Source organism: Rhincodon typus, chromosome 5 (assembly GCF_021869965.1).
Source record: "Rhincodon typus isolate 14 chromosome 5, sRhiTyp1.1, whole genome shotgun sequence".
In the NCBI taxonomy this organism is placed as follows: domain Eukaryota; kingdom Metazoa; phylum Chordata; class Chondrichthyes; order Orectolobiformes; family Rhincodontidae; genus Rhincodon; species Rhincodon typus.
Window position 1 is genome coordinate 91,853,752 of NC_063336.1, and position 22,744 is coordinate 91,876,495.

Here is a 22,744-nt window from a genome sequence, read left to right on the forward strand (position 1 = left end):
AGGAACACAGCAGGCCAGGCAGCATCAGAGGAGCAGGAAAGCTGACCTTTCGGGGGGGACCCTTCTTCAGGAACCCATTTTTGAAGAAGGGTCCCGACCCGAAACGTCACTTTCCAGCTCCTCTGATGCTGCCTGGCCTGCTGTGTTCCTCCAGCTCCACACGGTGTTATCCCTCCTAAAATTATTTCCTCTCCTTAACCCATCACCTCCAACATTGTGCATTCCCATCTCAATTGCCAAACTGCTTATGAGTTGCCTATGAAAGTGAGCCTTCTCTCCAAGAAGATCAGGCATTTCACACTCAAAGTCCACACAAAATGAAAACCAGCCCTGCTGTTGGGACTATCTTTGCATTCTAACACTGGACGAAACATGCTAAAATCGCAAGAAACTTCAATACACTAGACAATAGCATCTATTATTTCTGTTATCTTACAGAAAATGCAAGCAGTTTTATAAGGCATTGTTTATTACCTTGAAAGCTATGCTTAATATCTATGGTCTTACGATTTTTAATTGAAAATCAATGTGAAAGTAACTGGTCCATAATTTCAAAATTGATATACCTCTCCTTTTAGGAACATTGTATCAATGTATACTATCATTCTTGCCTCAGCAATTACTCTTGATGGCACAAAGTTTCAAAAGAATGAGTTCCTGAGAATTTCAAAGAGTATCCCATTGGGTTCATACAGCTTGCAGCTATTTAAGAGCGAACTTTATAAACCTGTACTCCCTGAAATTTTCCACCCTGGAATAACATTCAATGTGAATACAGATCAGAAATTTGGTGAGGATGGAGGAAGCATGAGCAGCTTTTCAATGATTTTCCAACTATTTGAAATCGACAGACAGAAGAATTGTGCGCTTCACGCACCATTAACATTAATACCAATTCTCAGTAGACAGGGCTCTCTATTAGGAGCAGTTAGTCAGAAAATTACACCTATCAAGAACTCAGCTCATAGAAGCTGGCAGGCTCCATATAATTGTCCATCCATTGAGATGACTCCCTTTCCATTAACCCATTAAATAACTACCCCTTCATCAGTTGAGATTTTTCAAAGTACTTGCCATGTGGAATTCTATCCTGTATGTTTTACATTTTTGATGAAGTATGACTCGAGAGAAATTTTATACATTTTGTCAAGTTTGATGTGATGAAATAATTTTTAAAAAACTGCCAATTTATAATCTTGAATAATTCCATACTGCAAAGTCCCTAGCATTCGATCACCAGTAAGCCGCTACTTCCTATTTAAATGATTGCATCCTTGGATTCCACTTCCCTTTGTTTATAATCAATCCTTCTCCCACCTCTTGCCTCAAATGAAACATCACTTCCTTCACCTCTTTGACAAAATCTAAGCCATGACATTAAAGGACAGGAATGTTATATTTTGTAAGTGTGGGCTTTTCCAGTGTGATGAAGTCCTGTTATTTTTGTTCAGATATTTTCTTTGGTGATCTACATCAGCCAGAATCAACTAATTCCAGAGAAAAAAAAAAGTCACTTTTTGACACTCTCAAAAGATTGCACACTAACTGAATTATTGATCTTCAAAATGTGAAAAGCATTGATCTATGAAAAATATATAATTAAATATTGGCCAGAAAGCTACTAAGATTGCACATCTAAAAGAAATCAATTTGTTGCATGATGGAGTTATTACCCTCCTGCAAATCTCCAATATTTGACAAGAAATGTTGACATCATTGTGTAAGTTGCATTGCTAATATAGAGGAAATGACCCTGTTCAGAAAACTTTCCAATGTCCTGTTAGGGGACTAATAGTACAGCAGATAAAACTGCAGTTCTTATGACAATATCATCTCATAGCATCAATAAAGTGATTGGCACTTGTTTAGACCTTGTTTGGATTGACACCTCAGGTCACTCTGCACAAGCCTCACTGCCAATTGAATAGACTAGATATTTAAGGAACCTGCTTATACTTTATCAGAGAAAAACAAACATGTTTGCAGCACCACGTTGCTTGGGATTGTAATGAATGTAATGGTACAGCAGCTATTCCCTACTGCTGACTTGCATCATTTGGCTAGTCAGTGAGTTATCTACAACATTGGTCTAAAATGCATCCAAAATAAGACAGATTGTGAATCTGCTTCCGGAAAATAATTTGTAGAGATCTCCAAGGTGGCTGTTTTCTCAAAACAGGCATTAAAAATCCCATAACAGATACACCCAAAAATACAGAACACCATTCTTCAATACCTAACATCCAACATCCTACCTGACAATGTGCCCGCAGGCAAACCCAACTGGACTTGTGGATAACCTCCTGGAGTCACAGGGGAACTATGTAAGCGTCACTAAATCCCTATATCTCTTTTGACTTCCGAGGGGCTTCTGAGATAATCTCTCGCAAATAGCTCACTAATGAGCCAAATGGACATCCCACTACCTGATGTGATTCTCACACTGAGTGTTGAGTTGGGCAGTTTTCCTGATGCAAATCTGTTGTGGGCACTTTTACCAATTTTCCCTACACCCCACCTCACCAACGTATCCTCTGTGCTGAGCTCCACCAATGTCCACCCATGTTTCTACTTTCAACATTTATCAAAATAGTTTGCTTTAAATTGGACTTCTGTCACATGATGCTTATGATCAAATTCCCGGTGTATTTTTGCTTTATTCTGCTCTTTTCTCTTGTCACTGCTAATATTGGCCAATGCTTCAGAAATGCTTACAAGATGGAGAAAACCCACATAAATCTTGAGGTCAGAATGCTGAAGTGCTGGTCCTCATCATTTTCTGCACTGACATTTCTGCTGAGAATCTTTAGCATTATGTACTTTATCCTTATCTCTACAGCTATAATTTAAAATTAGCAAGTATGTCCTTTAAATACAAGTGCAAAACAACCTCGAGAAAAGCAAACATATCTTACACTTCTTGCTGTCTTACGCTTGGAAACAGTCACATCCAAGAACATGCTTCCTCAACAGAAAGAGCATCCCTCCATCAAAATGTCCCTATACCAAAAGTAATAAATCCACTGAATTTGTGAAAAAGATATTTGTGACATTTTTCTTGAACATTGGTCCAGACTTTACACCAAAAATAATGATGAACTTAATAGCGTTCAATGTTAATAACAAGGCTATCAGACAGCAAATTTGCAAAAAAAATACATGTCTGCAGTTAAATGGGTAAGTTAAAAACCTACTATCCAAAATGTCCCCACTCGTCTGGCAGGTATCTCCCTGAGAAAATCACAATAAAGACTTCGGAACAGTGTAAAGTTGCAGAAGTAGATCTTATTCATTCCAATGCAAGTCCCATTTCAGCAAAGTGATAATTCTACTTTTTTTCCAAATAACCTCTTTTGACAGAATGAGTCATTTTAGCAAGTATTGAGTCCAATTTTTAAAAAGAAGTTAATTTTGAAGAGTTAAAAATCCTATTCTCTTGGTCTGTTTTTACCCCTCTCTTTTAATCCAACCTTTCTTTCCTCCTTTTCATTTTGCTTTCTGAAACTGACTTGATATTCAAATAAACGTTTGAAATGCCAATTCCTGCTTCAGACTCTAACCCTAACCCTAACCCTATTTTTCAATCTGATAGGCTAAATTTCTTGCCTCGTTGACAAAGGTCCAGTATGGTTTGTAAGGGCGATGTGTCTTTTTAGACATCAGCTCCAGAAATACTCAGCAGAGAAGACCATAAAGAGTACAAAGGCATATATAAGCACAACAGATGATGAACCATAAATTTCAGCTCATTATGCTTTAGGGGCAACCACAGAACAAGCCAAACTGGACTTGGTTATCATGAACAATTAACAGTTTAACAATAAAGGAGAATTTTTTTGATATCAATGATAATTTGACATTATGCCAGGATTTCAGTGCTCAGTGATGCCCAGCTTGAGTTCTGCCAGGGCTACTCAGCTCCTGACCTCATCACAGCCTTGGTTCAAACAGGGACAAAAAAGCTGAATTCCAGAAGTGAGGCGAGAGTGACAGCCCTTGACATCAAGGCTGCATTCAACTGAGTGTGGCATCAAGGAGCCCTAGCAAAACTAGAATCAATGGGTATCAGGGCGCAAACTCTCCAGTGATTAGAGTCATACATGACACATAGGAAGTTGGTCATAGTTGTTGGAGGTCAGTCATCTCAGCTCCAGAACTTCTCTGCAGGAGTTCATCAAGGTAGTGTCCTAGGCTCAACCATCCTTAGCTGCTTCATCAATGACCTTCTCTCCATCATAAGATCAGAAGTGGGGATGTTCGCTGATGATTGCACAAAGTTCAGCACCATTCATGACTCCTCTGACATTGAAGCAGTCTATATCCAAATGCAACAAGATCTGGACAATATCCAGACTCGGGCTGACAAGTGGCAAGTAACACTCGTGCTGCGGAAATGATGACCATCACCAATAAGCCACAATCTAACCACCGTCCCTTGACATTCAATGGTGTTACTGTCACTGAATCCCCCACTATCAACGTCCTAGGAGTTATCATTGATCATAAACTCAACTGGACTCACCACAAACACAGTGGCTACAAGAGCTGGTCAGAAGCTAGGAATACTGCAGCGAGGAACTCACCTCCTGACTCCCCAAAGCCTGTCCACCACCTCCAAGGCACAAGTCAGGAGTGTGATGGAATACTCCCCATTTGCCTGGATGAGTGCAACTCTAGCAACACTCACAAAGTTTGGCACCATCCAGGACAAAGCAGCCCACTTGATTGACATTGCATCCATGAACATCTACTCCCTCTGTCACCAACGCTCAGTAGTGCAGTATGTACTATCTACAAGATGGACTGTAGAAATTCACCAAAGATCCTCAGACAGCACCTTCCAAACCCACAACCACTTTCATCTAGAAGGACAAGGGCAGCAGATATATGGGAACACCACCACTTCAAGTCCCCCTCCAAGCCAGTCACCATCTTGATTTGGAAACATATTGCTGTTTGCTGTGTCAAAATCCTGGAATTTCATTCCTAATGGCATTGTGGGTCAACCCACAGTAAGTGGACTGCTGCTATTCATGAAGGCAGCTCCCCACCACCTTCTCAAGGGCAACTAGGGATAAGCAATAAATGCTAGCCAGCCAGCCACGCCCACATCCCACAAAATTAATAAATACATTGAAAGAATTCCAATTGGATTGCCTTGGGCAGTCTTCAAAAATTGCAAATGAGACCCAGACTGAAGACTCCACTGTATCAATTTTCACCAATGAGATACGAGAAGGATATCACCATGGGATATGAGTGTGCATCTGGGGCCCTCAAGCTGATGTCCTGATGTTTCTGGCACCATTGCAGACGTGGATAATTGACATCTTCCACAATTTTGATGCAGTCAAGCCTGTTTTCATAAGCTTGCTAACTAATCTGCAATTCACTATTTTCTCTTCCCAACCTTTCTGAATAGCATAATTACCTTTGCTCCATTCTAATCCACCCAGACTGTTCATGATTCGAGTGAATTTTTAAAAATCATAAGCTGTGAGTTAAGGATCTCTGCAACAAAAGCGGGAAGGTCAGCTCTTTCCTGGTGTGTGAATGGAGACCCATCAACTGACTCTATTTTTATTTCATTCCAGCTGCAAGTGTTTAGTTTGCTTCAAAACTTAAGTACCCATAATTTAGTCTTTACTTTAATAATCGCTGCCAATGCATGGCTAAGTTCCTTCGATTCACCACAACTAATTCCAATGAAAAGTTTTTTTCAATTCTACGCAAATAGAATTTGCAGTATTTCAGACATAAAATCAAGTACACTGTCATTTTAAATTTGTATTAAGCGTCTAAAAGCTTTTCATAAGTTCCTTTGAAAGGGCATCCATCTCTCCCAAATTCCCTTTGAGTGCTGTCATGGTAAGTATGGCAGCTGCTGGTTTAAATCAAGATCTGCTTCTCTCCCCTAGTGACTACAAATAGAAAGAAGCTTTATGAATTTGTAAAGGAAAGTGTTTTGGCAATATTTGGAAACACTTCTATTCCGAGCAATCATTTCAGCTCAGTCACAGACTACATTTTTTTTTACAAAACAGCCCAATTGTTGATTATAAATTGTGTTTCAAGGGTTTTATTGTGTAAAGTTCCTGCCTGGATAATATTTAACAAGTACCATGCAGCTTCCATAGAACAGACACTGATGGATAATGAATCGCTTAACTTTGGCAGCTGGGCCTTTTATGTGATTCAGAATGTAAAAGTGCACTTCATTTAAAGAAGCTATAAAGCAATCAAAGGAATTTCCTCTGTTGCACTTGAGTGTGAAGGATCATCTGACAGAAAATTCAGGTAGGGAGGCTAGTTTGCCTTGTCATTGGCTGCATTAGAACATTAACTCAACAGCAAAATCCTTCACAGGATTTTGTAGAGAGTTTTACAGCCAGAGTTTGTTGAAGTTGTTTCTTCCTTTTTTTTCATTTAAACAAGCAGACAGAAAATCTGAAAGAGGTCCTGCTCCTTATTTTCCATGACTGCTTTACCCAGGAGATCACCTATATTCAAATGCAACAATGGAAAATCTGACCCCAGGGTATTCAATCTTGGATACTGTCCGAGTTACATCTTATTCAGTATTGGGAAGTAATATGAAAACCATTCAAATAATTCTGTTATTTGTTGTGCATGTTACTGAGAGTATATTGTAGGTAAGATTTTTTTTTCCTGCCTCTCCTTTTTCCTTATTATCTATAATTAGCATCCAGCATCTGAACAGCCATTCTGTGTGGTTACCCAGCTGATGATTCCAGAAACCATCAAAAGTGCTAATCAGGGGCCTATCTAGAGGGCTCTGTGTATTAAGGTAGTGCTTGCTCACAGATATTTTTCACCAGATAATGGTCATAGAGTCATACAGCATGAAAACAAACTCTTCAGCCTAACCAGTTCATGCTGACCATGTTCCCAATCTAAACTAGTCCCACTTGCTTGCGCTTAGCTCATGACCCTCCGAACCTTTTCTATTCATGGACTTTTCCAAATGTCTCTTAAACGTCATAACTGTACCCGTATTCACCTTCAGTGCAAAAAAAAAATTTGCCTTTCATGTCTTTTTGAAATCTTTCTCATTGCACCTTAAAAATATGACCCCTAGTCTTGAACTCCTCCACTTAAGGAAAGGATCTTTGTTATTCACCTTACCTATACCTGTTATGATCTTATAAATCTCTTGAAAGGCACTCCTCAACTTCCTATGCTCCAGTGAAAAAAGTCCCAGTCTATCCAGCCTCTCCTTATAACTCAAACCATCTAATCCCGGCAACACCCTGGCAAATTTTTTCTAAACCCTTTCTAGCTTAATAGTATCCTTCCTAATACAGGGCGACAAGAACTGCACAGAGCACTCCAGAAGAGGCCTCACCAATGTCCTGCACAACCTCAACATGGCATCCCAACTCCTGTACTCAAAGGCCTAAGCAATGAAGGCACGACTTCTTAACTACCCTGTCTACATGTGATACAGACTTTTAAAAATTATGTACATTTACCCTTAGGTCTCTCTGTTCTATAGCACCATCCAAAGCCCAACTTTTAATGGTGTAAGTCCTGCCCTTGTTTGTTTTACTAAAATGCAATACCAAGCATTTATCCAAATTAATCTGCACCTGCCACTTCCCTGCCCATTGATCCAATTGATCAAGATCTCTTTGTACTCTTAGATATCCTTCTTCATTGTCCACTGTGCCACCAATTTTGGTGTCATCCGCAAACTTACCAATCATGCCTTCTATATTCTCATCTAAGTCGATTACATAAATGACAAACAAAAGTCGACCCAGCACCAATCCCTGTGGAACAGCATTGGTAACAAGCCTTTGTCCTTGTTCAGAATCTCACCAAATCAAATTAAGCCAGGCAGAGATATTGGTGATGAATTAATTCTCTATTCTGTTCTCCCCATGGGAATTCCAATGTTATTGCCACAGAGGTACACTCAACTTGAAAAATTCATCCAGGACTAAGATATTGAAAAGCATCACATTGCTATTCATAATAATCACGCAAAAGTATTGAAATTGGAGTTGGAAATAAATTGGCAGAGGGGTGGAAGTGGGTGTCGATTGGGAACTCAAGTGTAAGATTGGGAAATAAGGTATGTGGGTCCAAGCATAACTTACAACTTTCGTTCGAGTTTTCTGCCAAGATTATGTTGAAAGCACTGCTAATTTACAGTCCCATTGTGTTTGACACCATCATAATTCTTAACCATTACATTTTGTGATTATTTTTGACTCATTCATAGAAATGAAAGCTTCATTGGTACGGTCAGCGTGCGTCAGCCATCCCTAATAGCTTCTAGAAGGCTGAGGAGGAGTCAACTCCTCAAATTGTTGCACTCCACATGATGCAGGGATACCTTCAGTGTTATTAGATATTAATCCTTCAGCACCTTTGAAACATTTTGAAGGAATTTTGTAATCTCTGTAGAATTTTCAGATGGGGCCGTTTGAAGAGCTTGTCACATTCAGAGTGGGAGAGCACATAAAGATGGAACAATACAGCCATTGAATGTGCCCAAATAAAGAATATTGATATTAATGTCACCTCCTGTTTGTCATCTGTTGTCCAGAATATTCCCTCAGCACTTACTGTAGATTTTTTTTCCAATTATTATTCATTGATCAAAATGAAGAAAAAATATCATGGAAAAAATAATAAATTGTCTACGGAAATGAATGTAAAGATTTCAAAGTAAAGCTGCTGGCAGTGGTGAAGAACAAATGTTTGGCATTCACAGATACCAATTACAAGGCTATAAGAGTTCAGAACCCTTTACAGACCTTATCTGATGCAATCCCAAAATTGCAGGGTGTGTACCAGAAAGCAAATTTAACCAGGAAATTGAAATTGGGGTAGCGATCTATTCTCTCTAATCTCAGTACTTTCCTACATTGTGTAATTTTAACCTGCTCTTTTGACTTTTTGTTTCAACTGCTTCAAACATACAGATGAAACTTCAATGAGATCTTTGGGCCACAACTGAAAATATCACACTAGCCCTCTCCAGGAAAGCCATCATGATTCTACCAAACATGGCAACAATGGATCCAGGACAACAAAAGACTGAGATGCAAATTTATTTGTGCTTCCTTGAGGCCAGCGGGACAAGAATGCTTGTCTATTCCCTGGGCTGCCCCACTGATTGTCTCCCCGAGGAACTCTGAACTCATAAGGAAAGAAATTGCAAAACAGAAATCAAAGCATGCAGAAATAACGGTGCTTGTTAGTAACATCCCAAAGTGGTTACTTTTAGTGGTGTTATGCTACCAATATGAGAAGTTAAATGGTTAATCCTTCAATCCTGAGATGTAGATCTACAAGAAACCTGGACACATTGAGTTCATCTTGTGTCATGTGGTTCTGGACCCAAATGCAGGTCAATTCAGACTGGTTAAGGAGAAGGGAAGGTCAAGACTATCTTCAGGCTTAGTCTTCTTTAGTACTCTGTTTTTGCATATTAATACTAAATCTGGAAAGACCAGGCTCTAAACCAACTGGGCAGAACCTTCTCAGCCACTGACCAATGTGGATGTTGGCAAGAAAGGTGGGAATGTCAAAACCTGCAAGGAGTTTCTAAACATTGAGAGCAAAAGGTCCCACATTCCAACCAATGGTTGAACAGTGAGAAAAGATTCTCACCAGTGAGTGGTAATGCTTTAGCCTGTATCATTGGCTAATCTCACCTCATCAGTACGCAGTTTCCCATTCTCCTACCTGCCAGATAGGAATTAGACTGCAACAATTCCTGACATGTAGTGATGGTGGTATGGATCAAATGCTGACATCTATCCATGGATGTCAATATTCGATACATCCCACCCTCACTGCACACTCAGATGGCACATCTCTGATCCAGTTGTAAGACGGTCCTGCACTTCCATGTTGTACTTTGGAGTCTGTCATTGTGATGTTACTGCAAGGACACTACATATGCAAGGACATGCAAGTATCACATCGATTCGAGCAGTGTGCATCTCAGGTGTCCAACCTTACTTTCATACAGTTCACTCACATTGTGCCTACGTGGTTACTTACAGGGCAGCATGGTAGCTCAGCGATCAGCACTGCTGCCTCACAGCGCCAGGGACCTAGGTTCAATTCCACCGTCGGCTGATTGTGCAAACTCCACACAGACTTTCTCCTTCTGTCTGTGTGGGTTTCCTCTCACAGTTCAAAGGTGTGCAGATTAGGAAGACTGATCATGCTAAATTACCCATAGTGACCAGGGATGTGTAGGTCAGGTGGATTGACTATGGGGGATGTAGGATTCTGGGAATGGGAATCTTTTTGGACGATTGGTTGGGACTATAGGAAGTGTATACATCTATGATTCTTTGTCCTCTCAGCCAGAGGCAGCTTGTCATAGTTGTCAGCAGAGATCAGTCAAGGAGGTGGATCTATTGCTCTATGGCACAGTGCTATGTGAATTTCACACCTGCACCATGCATTAGCAGTGTATACAGCAAACATGCTGCATATGAATCAATAAAATTACCACATCTTAGACTCAAAGGGGAATAGTCCATTCAAGTCAAGGAAGACACAGGTTTCAGTTACAGGGTCCCAGCACAGTAGGGCAAGATTAATGTCCGTGATCAGTCGGCCATTTGGGAGTAGGTCACAGTCAGTACTGTAGGTCCAGTCTATCTGGTCCAGGAAGTCTCAGAAAGTTAGTGTGGAGCTGCACACAAATCATTATAAGATCCAGTCACATGTAAGTCAGGGCTGTCTGCCCATGTAGATCAGGGAGCTGGGCAAAAACCAGGTCCTGTGCAATGGGGGATTAACTCAAGGGGGTTGTCAAGGGGGCAGATGTCAAAGGAAGTAGAGTACATTAATTCTGGGGCTTAGAGGCAGCATTCTGAGGTGTAGAGGGGACGATAATTATGAAGGGAGATAACTGAACATACAATAGCGGACACGGAGAGGGAGACGATAGAGGAGTGGTAAGGCCTTGGTGTAGGGAAGGACAATGAAGCACAATGGTTGGTATGGCTAAACTGTAGGGCTGGGGCTCGGAGGGGGAATAACATTGGAAATGAGGTGGTAAGTCAAAGCTGTGAGTGGGAATGTTTGGAAGCTCAGTAATGAAATAGAGACTCAATAGGCCCCTTATGTGATAGGCTGAGCTTGCAATTCACTGTGGCACCTCACTATCTCCTCTCAGTGTGTAAATGTCCACTGGGGAGCATCTCCATGATATCATCAGGTAGTTCCTCCAGGACCAATATATGTGATGCACATCAAAGATAACTATCCTCTCTTGCAATTGCTCTGTGACAGGACACAGTAAAAGTATGATCCACCTGACCGGAGCCCAACTTTACTTTGGTTTCCAATCATAAGTTTAGCACTAGGTAAAGTCTGGCAGGATAATTAGGATTGAAATCCCAAAAGCTGCTGCAGACTCAAGATTCTTGCACCACTGGTAATATTGCTGTCCACAAATAAAAGGAAAAAGGATGTTACGCTCTCTGTGGGCGCCCTTCCCAATCATTAACAAGTGATCCAAAATGTCTTAGCGTTATGATTACGTTTTTAAAATTTAGATCAAAAAGGTTTATACCTAATTTATAATGTATTTAACATACACAATAAATAATCTGGAGACTACATATGCAGGGTATTTGAAATGGTGAATAATTGATGAACGTTAATGGCCAAAGGATTGAGCAATGGAAATATTTATCAGTGTTTAAGCTTCAATAACTAAACATGCCATATTTAAGCAAAGTAATCGCTGTAACTCAATAGATTTCCATTGAGCTAATGTAGCATTACTGCGATGCACTGAAGATAAATGTGACAATGTAACAAGCATGCCATTATAACTAACAAAATGTTTTTGTGCACATATGTTTTATAAATTGCCACCTTGATATTTTCAATTATTTAACACAAAACTCAGTTCTGCATGTTCACTGTTTATACAAGGAGCAGATCACAGTCTTGGAGTTACTTGCCATAGAATTCATCTCCCATCTCCCCAAAGCCTGTCCATCATCTACAAAGACACATGTCAGGAGTGTGCAGAAATACTCGTCACTTGCCTGGAAGAGTGCAGCTCCAACATACTCAAGAGGTTTGACACCAGCTGGGACACCCAATCCCCCATTCTCTTTACCACTAATACACTGTGACACAAGTGTGCACCATCTACAAGATACATTGCATCAACTCATGAAACTACCCTCCACAGCAGCGTCCAACCCTGACTTTAACATGAACACTAGTTTATCCACTAGACCAATACCAAAAAAAGCATGCAGTAATAATAAAAAAAAAGCACTAGCCAAGTATCCATCCTGTCCCTTGTAGAAACCAAGCACAGCAGATCTGCCACTGCTCCCAGTACCCAGGCCTCAGGCAGTGAATGGGGTCAAGGTTGAGGCAACAAATGGGGTCAGGGTCAAGGCTGTGAGTGGGCCTGAGATTGCAGTAATGAGTCAGGTCAGAGTCGAGGCTTTGAGAGGTTGTGATGTCAAGGCAGCTAGTGGGGTTGTGTGAAGGTATTGAGTGATTTCAGTTTGAGATTGCAAGCAGGGCCTGGGATTGAGCCTGGAAGCAGTTTAGAGAAAAACAAGACATCTTTGCTAAAAATGGTGTGGACCTCCTGTAGAACTACATTAAAAGATGGTGGAACAAGCCTTTTGAGTTTGCGTAGTGCCTAACTGCGTGAGAGTGTGTGTGTGTGTATGTGGGAGGCAGACAGAGAGAGACAGAAAGGGAGGCAGAAAGAGAGATAATGCATATGTTAAAAAGCAAAGACAGAAAGCAAAAATGAGGGATCAGAGACAGTGAGGTTGTGAGAGGCAGAAATTGAGAAAGGGAGAATATGTTTGTGGGAGGATCGAGACAAAATGTAGGAGGCAAAAAGAGAGTGTGCATGAAATACTAAGCCAGACACTGACCCACCTATTTCCTCTACCTCTTGTGGAAAACCTATCAACAAAGCAAGATGAGAAAAGAGGAAAAATCAGGCTGAATGGAAACATGTTTCTCACCCCTACTTCCATATGAATTACACAGATGCCAGCTCAGAATTTGTACCAGAGACAAACACATTGTCAGTTTTACTTAACTTCTTCTCCTTAGCTCAGTGCCAGCCCCCAACCCCTTCCATGGTGATCAAGACTAGAGGTCTAGTCTGTCTCTCTGACTTTGTTTCATAACAGAGAGAATGTAAAAATAAAACAATCATTAACAAGATCAGCTGCTTTGTACATTTTAATTGTAATGTTTATTTATTACTCATTAATTTAAATGCTCAATTTTTTGCTCTGGAATTTGTTTATTATTGTGGAAAATCTTGGCTTTTCAAAATTTGCTCACTGCTCTCCACCCTTGCAATATGGCTCCCATGTGAAAAGATTGGAAAAGTCTGCTTTGGAATAATAACCTTTGTATTCAATCGATTGACATGCAATGCAGATTTGAATATGTTTATGTTGATTTATGGTAGAGTTTTACCTACATCCTTGCTGAAGTATTTCAGTTTTTTTTCATTAAAAGGTGATTGTGAGTATACAAGGCTATAATTGTTATGCCTTTGCTTAAATTGGTAAAATTTCCATATTTCACTTATCTTGGCCATACCATTAAATATTGACATTTCTTAGTGCTGCTGCACCTCAAAATTTGGCACTACACTCCATTTGGCACTACACTCCATTTGGCAGGATCAGAATCTTAACCAGAGGGATTCAAACCTGCATTTCTTAGAAACGCTGAATCAGACTTGGTAAATGACAACAAATTCAATTAGTCAATCTTTAGTTTTCCACATTTTGATTCAGAAAATGAACAGAGAAGTGTATTTATTGTCACGCCAACAGGTCATAACCTTGTAACACAGATGGGTATACTGCACTTTCAAGTACAACATTTTTTTTTGAAAAAGAGGGCAAACAGCCAAACAAATGACTCAGAATGTAATTTTGGGGAAGAATATAAATCACTAGAAGCCCTGTGTGGATTATCCCCAGCTTCGAGGGAGACCATGGAATGTTACAACTGATGGGTATAAAGGAGGATTCAAAGATGACTTCAAACTGCAAATTAGACTACACACTGAAATGTAAACTGCAAACTTTCTCAGACTGTGAACATAATGGGAAGAAAAGAGAATTATCTGGGTAAGAGACATGTCTATGTTTTCCCCTTTCAAGAATATATGAGAACAAGGGTTAACAGTCAGTTCAACAACCATGGTTTATGTATGCTCGTGGATAAAGGCATATGCTTTGAGGGTCATAGTTGACAAAAACCCTAGTGATCCATATACTACATTTTTTAAAAAATGCCTTTCTCTTTTGCCACAAGCTGGTCAGTAAGGACAAGAAACAGGATAAAATAATTTCAATCCTTCAAAATCTCAAAATTGACTGCTCAACTTACAATGTTAATGTTACTGGTAGCATCCAAAATAACAGGTGCACTATTTCACTATCAACTCTCCACGGGTGCAGCACGGTGGCTCAGTGCTTAGCCCTGCTGCCTCACAGCGCCAGCCCAACCTCAGGCCACTGTTTGTGCACGTTCTTGCTGTGTCTGGACAGGTTTCTGCTGGGTGCTTCCGTTTCCTCCCACAGCCCAAAGTTGTGCAAGTTAGGTGGATTGGCCATGCTAAGTTGCCCATTGTATTCAGGGATGTATAGTTTAGGTGCATTAGCCATGGGAAATACAAGGATAGGGTAGGGGGATGGGCCTGAGTGGGATTCTCTTCGGAAGGTGGGTGTGGACTTGTTGGGCTAAATGGCCTGTCCCCACACCGTAGGGATCCGATGTTTGATGATGCAACTCAAAGACTGACCAAGTGTAGCTTTTAACTTTCATCTATTTTTAGATACACTTCTCATTTCTAATCTACACAGACAAGTCTTGCATTATTACTTATTTACTAATTTATTAACGAATCCACTCACTCTTTCTTTAACTCAAGCAACCTGGTTAAATCGATGCTTTTTAAAATATAAATTCATGTGGTTTTGGAAAATGTTATCCACAAGGGAAGGAATTCTTTTTCAGTTAACATTAACACGACCAACTGAAGGGGCAAGTGAATAAAAAAGATGAGCCACTTCATCCTTCCTCACCCAGGAACTTAACAATTTATGATAACCCATCTGTAAATACAACAAATTGGGGAACTTCATCTGGGGACTGGTTGTAACTATTCCACGATACCATCCGAATGAGATATTGAACTGATGGATTATCTGTCTGGTTTAATCATTCAGTTGCACATTATAAGATCCTTCCACTTTTTTCCAGTGTAATGGGCAACATTCCAATACCACCAGAAACTTCTTGCTCACTTTACTGTCACTGTAATCTTCGACTATGTACAAAATGCATGGTGCATTTGTCTATGAAGCAACAGTTACCCCATTCTAAAAAAGTAACTTATTTCACTTAAAGCGATTTCTTTACAGTATTGCTAGCTTTTCGAAAATAATATTCGGTGGAGCTGAACTATGATGGAGGATTCATACTGGAAACATGAACTGATCTGCTCTCACCAACTTTGTCAGTCATCTGGCCTATAGAATGTTTCGAGCATTTTATCTTTTTGCTTCAGTGTCACAGTGTCTGCTTTCTGTGATTCCCGAGTTACAATGATCCTGATTTTAATTGTTCTTCCTGTGTTCGGAAAATTTGATGGAAGGGAACAGTTACAAAACAGGAGTCACTTATCCCCAGCAATCACTTTCCAATGTTACCCTGAGCAGCTGATGTATCACCCCCAGAGATGAGCCTGTTTCAAATTTGCGGTTTTGATCCAACTTTAATTATCAGGAACCAGTGTGCTAGATACCTGAATGGGGCTGTGGATGGTGGGGCTGTAGGGAGTTGGGTGGGGAGGTTTGTGGAGGTAAGTTGTAATGTTAGTTTGTGGATCCCACATTGAAGGTGAGTATTACATTTCTAAGTTAGATTTCTTGTGCGTCTTCAAGAAAATTTTGCTCCTCTTTCGCTCCTGAATATAATTTAAACCAGAAAGTGGGTTCAAAGATACGACCATGATTATTTTTCTCTTCTACCTTACTGTTGGTACATTGATAATCGAACTTCTCAATCTCAACACCTCGCTTTTTCTTCATTCTCTCTAATGACAGCGTAACCAAAGGGTCGAATTTCACTCACTTTGGCTTGACATTTCTGTATTTGTTCACTAACAGCAACATACAGAATATTTGCAACAGGGTGAATACAGTATTCCAATCAAGGTAGGATATCGTAATTTTTACGTAAACTGAAGCCAGAAGCATGAATGTGAAACAATATAAAATCAAATCCTGTAGACCCTTTTCTCGCTCTGATAAAGGCAGTTGCAAATCACAGCTAATTAATAAAGTGCTACTGAGTTATTTGCTGCCGTGAAATAGTTCTCCATCTAACTTCATCTATATTTGCATTGTATGTACAGTACTTGAGGTTTTCATGCTGTGTATATGAATCAATTCAATTAGATTCTTTTTCGTACAAATGTTTTACCCCAAGAGAGACACAGTGACAAGTTATTTCTTAATTTCCCTTGGGATTTTAACTGGGTGCTAAGTTTTGTGAGGAACTGAGCATTATTATGTAATGTAATTATTTGGAATGGGTATGTTTCGCATGGAGGCAGATGGTGTTTGAAAATAACTAATTCCTGAATCAACTCTTCTAATATCAATCTATAAGTAAAATAAACATACCAAACTCCTTAGGCACTGTGATGGAGTACAAACATGTCTGGCCACTCGTATAATTGTGAGGATAATTAGGAGAAAGAACCACTCCTTGAGATCCAGTGTGTTGTCCACCACAAGGAGCTGAAAAAAAATTAAATAAATAAATGCAAGTTAGCAAATAGCACTTGGAAGCTGTAACTAAGAAAAAACATGTTTCTTGATGTTCCCTTATTAAACGGTAATAGAATTTGATTATTGTTGCACAAGAAGCATCAACAAATTTTATTTTTTAATTAGCAATCAAGGATAGAGGGCAAAGTCAACATAGTGCTGCCAGAACATAGGGCTCTCTCTACAGAGCGACTTGAACTGGTGGTGAGTTTTACCTGAGGGTTACCAGGCCTCTGATGAAGGGAGAAGTGGAGAAGAAGCGTTCTTCATGATAACCTCAGATAGTGCAGGAAATAGGCCCATGCTGTTGGTGCCACTCTGCATTCCAAACTAGCCACCAGCCAACTGAGCCAAACTGACTACTCAAGTACTACCACTCGGACTACTCTGTACAAACAAATAACTATTAGTAATGTAACAAAAACAGAAAGTGTCTGCAATTTCCTGTAAAAAGTTTGTGATGAGCTTACTTGTTGAATAGCTGTAATGCATGTGGTTACCACTGAATGCAACAGCCTTATCTAAAAAATACAATGGAGGGTTCCTTTTGGGCTTTCTGGTTAGCAGCAAGACCCTCAATACTTTGAGTCTCAAGTGGGTGTGCCAAATGTGCATGCTGCCCAACATATTCAATACCAGTGCGGCAATTTAAGATCTTAACAATATATCTAGTCCTATATTCTTCAGAAAGTAAAATAAAGGTTATGAGTATAATCCCTCAACAAGTATAATTGCAATGGTCATCTTTACTGGCTGCAATACGTGAAAATGTACAAGTTAACATGAATCCTCTTCATGAATAATCAATGACTATCATGTAAATAAGATATTGGTAACCAACGAAATGCACCTGTGCTTCTTAGCTGCTGTTTCAGCTTAATCTACAATCTTGTTAGTCAAAGATATAAAAATGAAGGATAATGCAGCTGCTTTTGCTTGCATTCTCTGTCTGCATCATTATGCAGCTCTTGATTTTTAGGATGATTGTTATGCAATGTTGAACAAAGCTATGGTAGGCTATTCAGAAACCAAAGGTAAATCTGTCAAGTAACAAATTAGTTCACAGTACTTTTCACACATGTTCAAACGATTCTACTCTTTCAAAATCAAGCCTTCTGCAATTTTGGATTACCCATGGAGGAATACTGAATGGAGTTTAGATTTTATGCAGTGCTTGGTTATGAAAGGAACCCAACATTCAGTAAGTTTCAGTATTCTAAACTGTTTTAGCAAATATATGCAGACAATACAACTAAGCTCTAAAATAATCTTCACCAATCAAATAAAAAAGGCATTTATAACTTCAGAAAAGTCCACAAAGGACTCTGAACAGCCCATTTGCAGGTTGATTTTGTCAATCACTTGATGAAAGCCCTCATTAAGTATTACAAAGTATATGAACAGAAACTGACAGTAATTTCTGTTGGGAAAATTATGGCTGCAGTTATACAGAAAAAAAATGGTTAGGATTTTAATTACTTTTCCTGTTGAAATTATGCATGTCACTTCTATTTATTGTAGTCTGAATTATTTTCAATGCTTTCATCATTTTGTTTTTGCATTTTCATTGTGATAAACAGACACAAAAGGCTTCAAGAATAGGGGAAGAGTGCAGGAGTATGTGTTATGGCTGAGAATCAGCCATAAACACATTGAGTGGTGGAGAAGGCTCAGTTGGCTGAATGGCTTATGTCTGCTCCTATTTTCCATGCTCCTGTGTGCTATACGTTTCTGCACTTAACACTGATTAACACCTTATTGGATTGTATTAAAGACAAATATACATGGTTTACAAATGATATTAGTTTACAAATCATTAAAGATCCCAATTCAAGGATCAATGTTTGGAGAGGGTCTGAGGCAGAGATCTGTACAATCCACTTAATTTATGATTTGCATTCTTGTAATTTTGAAAGCATTGTTTCCTACAAATGATAGTCAAATGTTGCATTTGCAAATATGTTGCAAAACGATCACCCTACTTCTCCTCAGGGCCTCCACATTAACCAATACTGTAAAAGCCATCAACCCAAAATATTGATGCCCACAAATTCTGTCAGACTTGATGTGTATTTCCAACATTTTCTGTTGTTATTGTCTCTTCCAGTATTGCTTCCATCCTTGCAAATCTGCAATCACACCTCACTCCTTGTGAAAACTCACCTTTCACTGTCTACGCCCCATGAGATGTCCCACTTCAGCAATTCTGGGTCAATATGAGACAGATAGAGGCCAAGGCGATGGGAACAGCAATGATCAATTTAAAAAAAAAGTAAAAGAAGTAATGTTTACATCATAAAGCAGTGATTATTTCAGCTAAGATGGTGTTTTAAAAGTCTCCAGACAGGAGGAAGGAATTGGGATTCAGCAAAGAAAACTCCAAACCAAACTCTATTCTGACCTTGATCAAAAAAAAAGTCACCCATTTAGCTTCTGCTGATTTTGCTGAGTGATGCTCTGGTGTGGGATCTTTCACATTCAAATCAACACAGAAAACTTCAAAGAGAGCAGCGCAGAGAATCTGCTTAGAGCCCATGCCCTCTTTTGATAGCGCTAGTTGAAATTTTGAATTAAGTAAAGATATTAAATGTCCTAATGCTTTTTGCAAAAGCTACAGAACAGAAATGTTGGTTGGGTGTGGTATTAGGTTTGGTAATTTAAGTGAACAGGGAGATGGGTTAGCGGTGGATGATATGGGTAGGTGAGTAAGTGCAGGAGGAGGGGTAGGATGGCAGATGTCTAGGTGGGTTTTGGGGTGGGAAGTTGGTTGAGTCAGATGGTATTTGGTTGAGTCAGATGTCAGGCCATGGATGCAGTTGTCTGTGGGTAGTGGGGTTTTTCAGAAGAACAGTGGAGGGTGTAGGAGGGACGTTAGGCCATAGAGTCATTGAGTCATACAGCATGGAAACAGATGCTTCATTTCAACAAGTCCATGCCGAACATAATCCCAAAATAAACTAGTCCCACCTGCCTGCTCCTGGTCCATAATCCTTTAAACATTTCCTATTCATATATCTATCCAATGTCTTTTAAATGTTGTAATTGTACCTGCATCCAACACTTCCTCTGGAAGTTCATTCCACATGCAAACCACCCTGCGTAAAAAAAAAATTCCCTCTCATGTCTTTTTTAAATCTCTGGGGTCATTTTGGGTGAGTAAGGGAGGTGGTGAGAGATTGGGAGCTGAATAGATCAAAGCTACATAGGCTAGACCAGTGAATTGGGAGTGTCTGGAGAACGTTGTTAGGAGGCAAAAGTCAGAAATGTTGATGGAAAATGTCAAGGATGTAGGCTATGGAGGTGGGTATTGAGAGGAAAGCAAGGTTAGAGGTGGAGTAGGTTAAGCAAATGTGATTTGGGGATTCCGTTAAATAGTTAACCAGGAATTAGACTAGAATCTTTTTTCTGTCTTACATCTCCTGCTTAACTATTCGTGTAAATATGGTGGAACCATTCAACATCTCCCAATCCAACTCAGACTTTCTCAGAGGGTCTCGGGAAGCAGCAAATTGTCCATCGGAAATTCAAAGTTCCTGTACACTCAGTCCTTACATTGGGATGTCCAAGAGATCCTATAGCCTATGTTGGGAGGCACATCTGGTCTCTGATCACCTGGAAACAGGAAGGTGTGGACCAGATAGTCCACAGCTTTGAGTTATGAATATTGGAACATTGGAAAGGGGAGGTCCTTCAGTCCCTAAAACATGCAGCATTATTCAATTTGATCATGGTCAATCTGCATATCAACTCCATTTCCCCACCAATGCTCTATATCCCTGAAACCCTGATCAAAAATAAACAAAAGTATTTCAGTAAACATCCAATTGTTGCAGCAACCAACCCTTTTAGGGACAAGTTCCAGATTTGTACTAGCTTTTGTGTGAAACAATACTTCATGATTTTGTCCAGAATGACCGTGCTATAAACATTACCTCCTGTTGTTCTAGTGAGATTCCTTGGACTTTTGAAAAACGTGAGAAAATTAAAAGAAGCGAGACATTCATTGTCACAAATGATATAACGGGATCATAATGTGGTAATACAACCACTGTAGTGTAAAAGAAATGCAAGTTGTTTATTTTCCCCACTTACTCTTGTTTCAATCTTAAACTGTGGCACTTCAAGCATAGTGCCTCCTCCCTCTTCGCCTTTCCTCAGTCATCCATGATAATCAAAAGCAGGGGAATGCCTAATAGGTTAGCCAATAAAATATCTTCACTTCATAGTGTGTAGGAAGATGTGTGATCCTAAAGTTCTTTACGTTCAATCATCAACAGAATGCCAAATGGCAAAGGGAGCAAGATAACTCTGAATAAATTCCAAACCATTCCCCTAGAAAATATAGCTCAACATTTTTAGCTTTACATCAGTATAGAGTCTGTGCAATATTGCCAATAGTCATGAGGAAAGGCGAAGATTTGCTGGAGAGTAACTAATTTCTGTTATCGTTACACATTGTAATACATATGGCATCCTTGCCCATTTAATTAAATTTACACATTACCATGGCAAGAAGGTAGAGCCCTATTCCAGACCGGCTTCCCATCTTCCCCAATAATGCAAGTGATTGTAGCAACATTTGCTAACTGGTAGCCAGGATCACAATGATAGGTAACAGTGGAACTGAGCTTAAAATCCAAGCCAATGCGTGTCCCATTCATTATGTTTCCAGGATCAAAACAAGCCTCTCGAGGTTTCTCTGTAAGATAAGGGAACAAAGTTAAACATCACAAAAGGAAAAAGAAATCAATGAAATGGGGCTAGGCAGATAACAGAAAAGCAGAAAAAGCTGATAACTGGATTTTAGAAGTTAGATTTTGCTGCTGTGCACAAGAATTCAAAAAGATTACTTGTCAATGTGTCACACATTATAGCATAACAGGTTCAATTCTGTGTCAGCCAATCTTACCCAGGACAGCAGTCAAGAAGGTGAAGTTAACCAGGATTCCTATTCCCGACTGTAGTCCAGTGCTCAAATCAGAACAGGATCAGGCTCGGTTACATACCTTTCATAATCGTATACATCAAACACATATACTGCACTAGTTCACTCATGTAGAATGGTTGTTTGAGTGAAACCACAGATGCCTGTTGGCGCTTGTGTAAGTTTACACCAGCAACAGTAAGGTAAGAAGGAAAACCAGCTTAAAAGCATAAGCTAAGTGTTGGACCCATTTCTGAAGAAGGGTCCTCACCCGAAATGTCAACTTTCCTGCTCCTCTGACGCTGCCTGGCCTGCTGTGTTCCTCCAGCTCCACACTGTGTTATCTCTGACTCCAGCATCGGCAGTTCTTATTATCTCTGAGCTAAGAGTTGGCACTTTGCAACAGAGCCTGCCAAGATGTAGAACTAATAGTAGCTCTGAAACCCAACTGCATTTTAACATAGCTTCACCCAATGGCAGGAATGTCAGACATTTGCAACTAAAGAATACAGTGATGCAAACTAACAGGATATTTTTTCATGACTTTGAAATATTTCACTTTTCTCTTCATACTTCCTCTTGACAATATCACAGCTATGAATAGACGTAATAGATGAGGCTAGACGCAAGCCAAAACCTCCCTCTGTTGCAGTGACAATATAAATAGTTACTAGGGCAGTATGAGAGCTCCCACTGATCCTCTGCCTCACTGTGCAGGGGTTCTTAGCCTTTGCATGGGGAATATCCACTGGTGACCAATACATCAGGTGTGAAGTTGGCCCAAACACCTACCATAATAACTGGTTAGAGATTCACACTGCATTGCTAATTTCAAACAAAAACAAATTTAAATATACCTCTTGGATAAAAATAATAATCATTTTGTTTTACACACAGCAAGTCTAACAACCACAAATAATGCTCTTTCTAATGAATGTGAAGATATTTTGTTCAACCTTCCCCTCCA

General features: G+C 39.7%; 1 protein-coding gene across 1 annotated transcript in view; it reads right to left on the reverse strand.

The window, feature by feature from the left end:
• LOC109928798 (CUB and sushi domain-containing protein 1-like) overlaps window positions 1–22,744 on the reverse strand; it is a 2,165,117-nt gene that overhangs the window by 343,942 nt on the left and 1,798,431 nt on the right. Inside the window, exons 34-35 of the mRNA XM_048597409.1 lie at window positions 21,358–21,552; window positions 16,707–16,823 (exon numbers count right to left, since the gene is read on the reverse strand). Coding sequence (XP_048453366.1) covers window positions 16,707–16,823; window positions 21,358–21,552 — 312 coding nt within the window. The remainder of the gene's footprint in view (window positions 1–16,706; window positions 16,824–21,357; window positions 21,553–22,744) is intronic.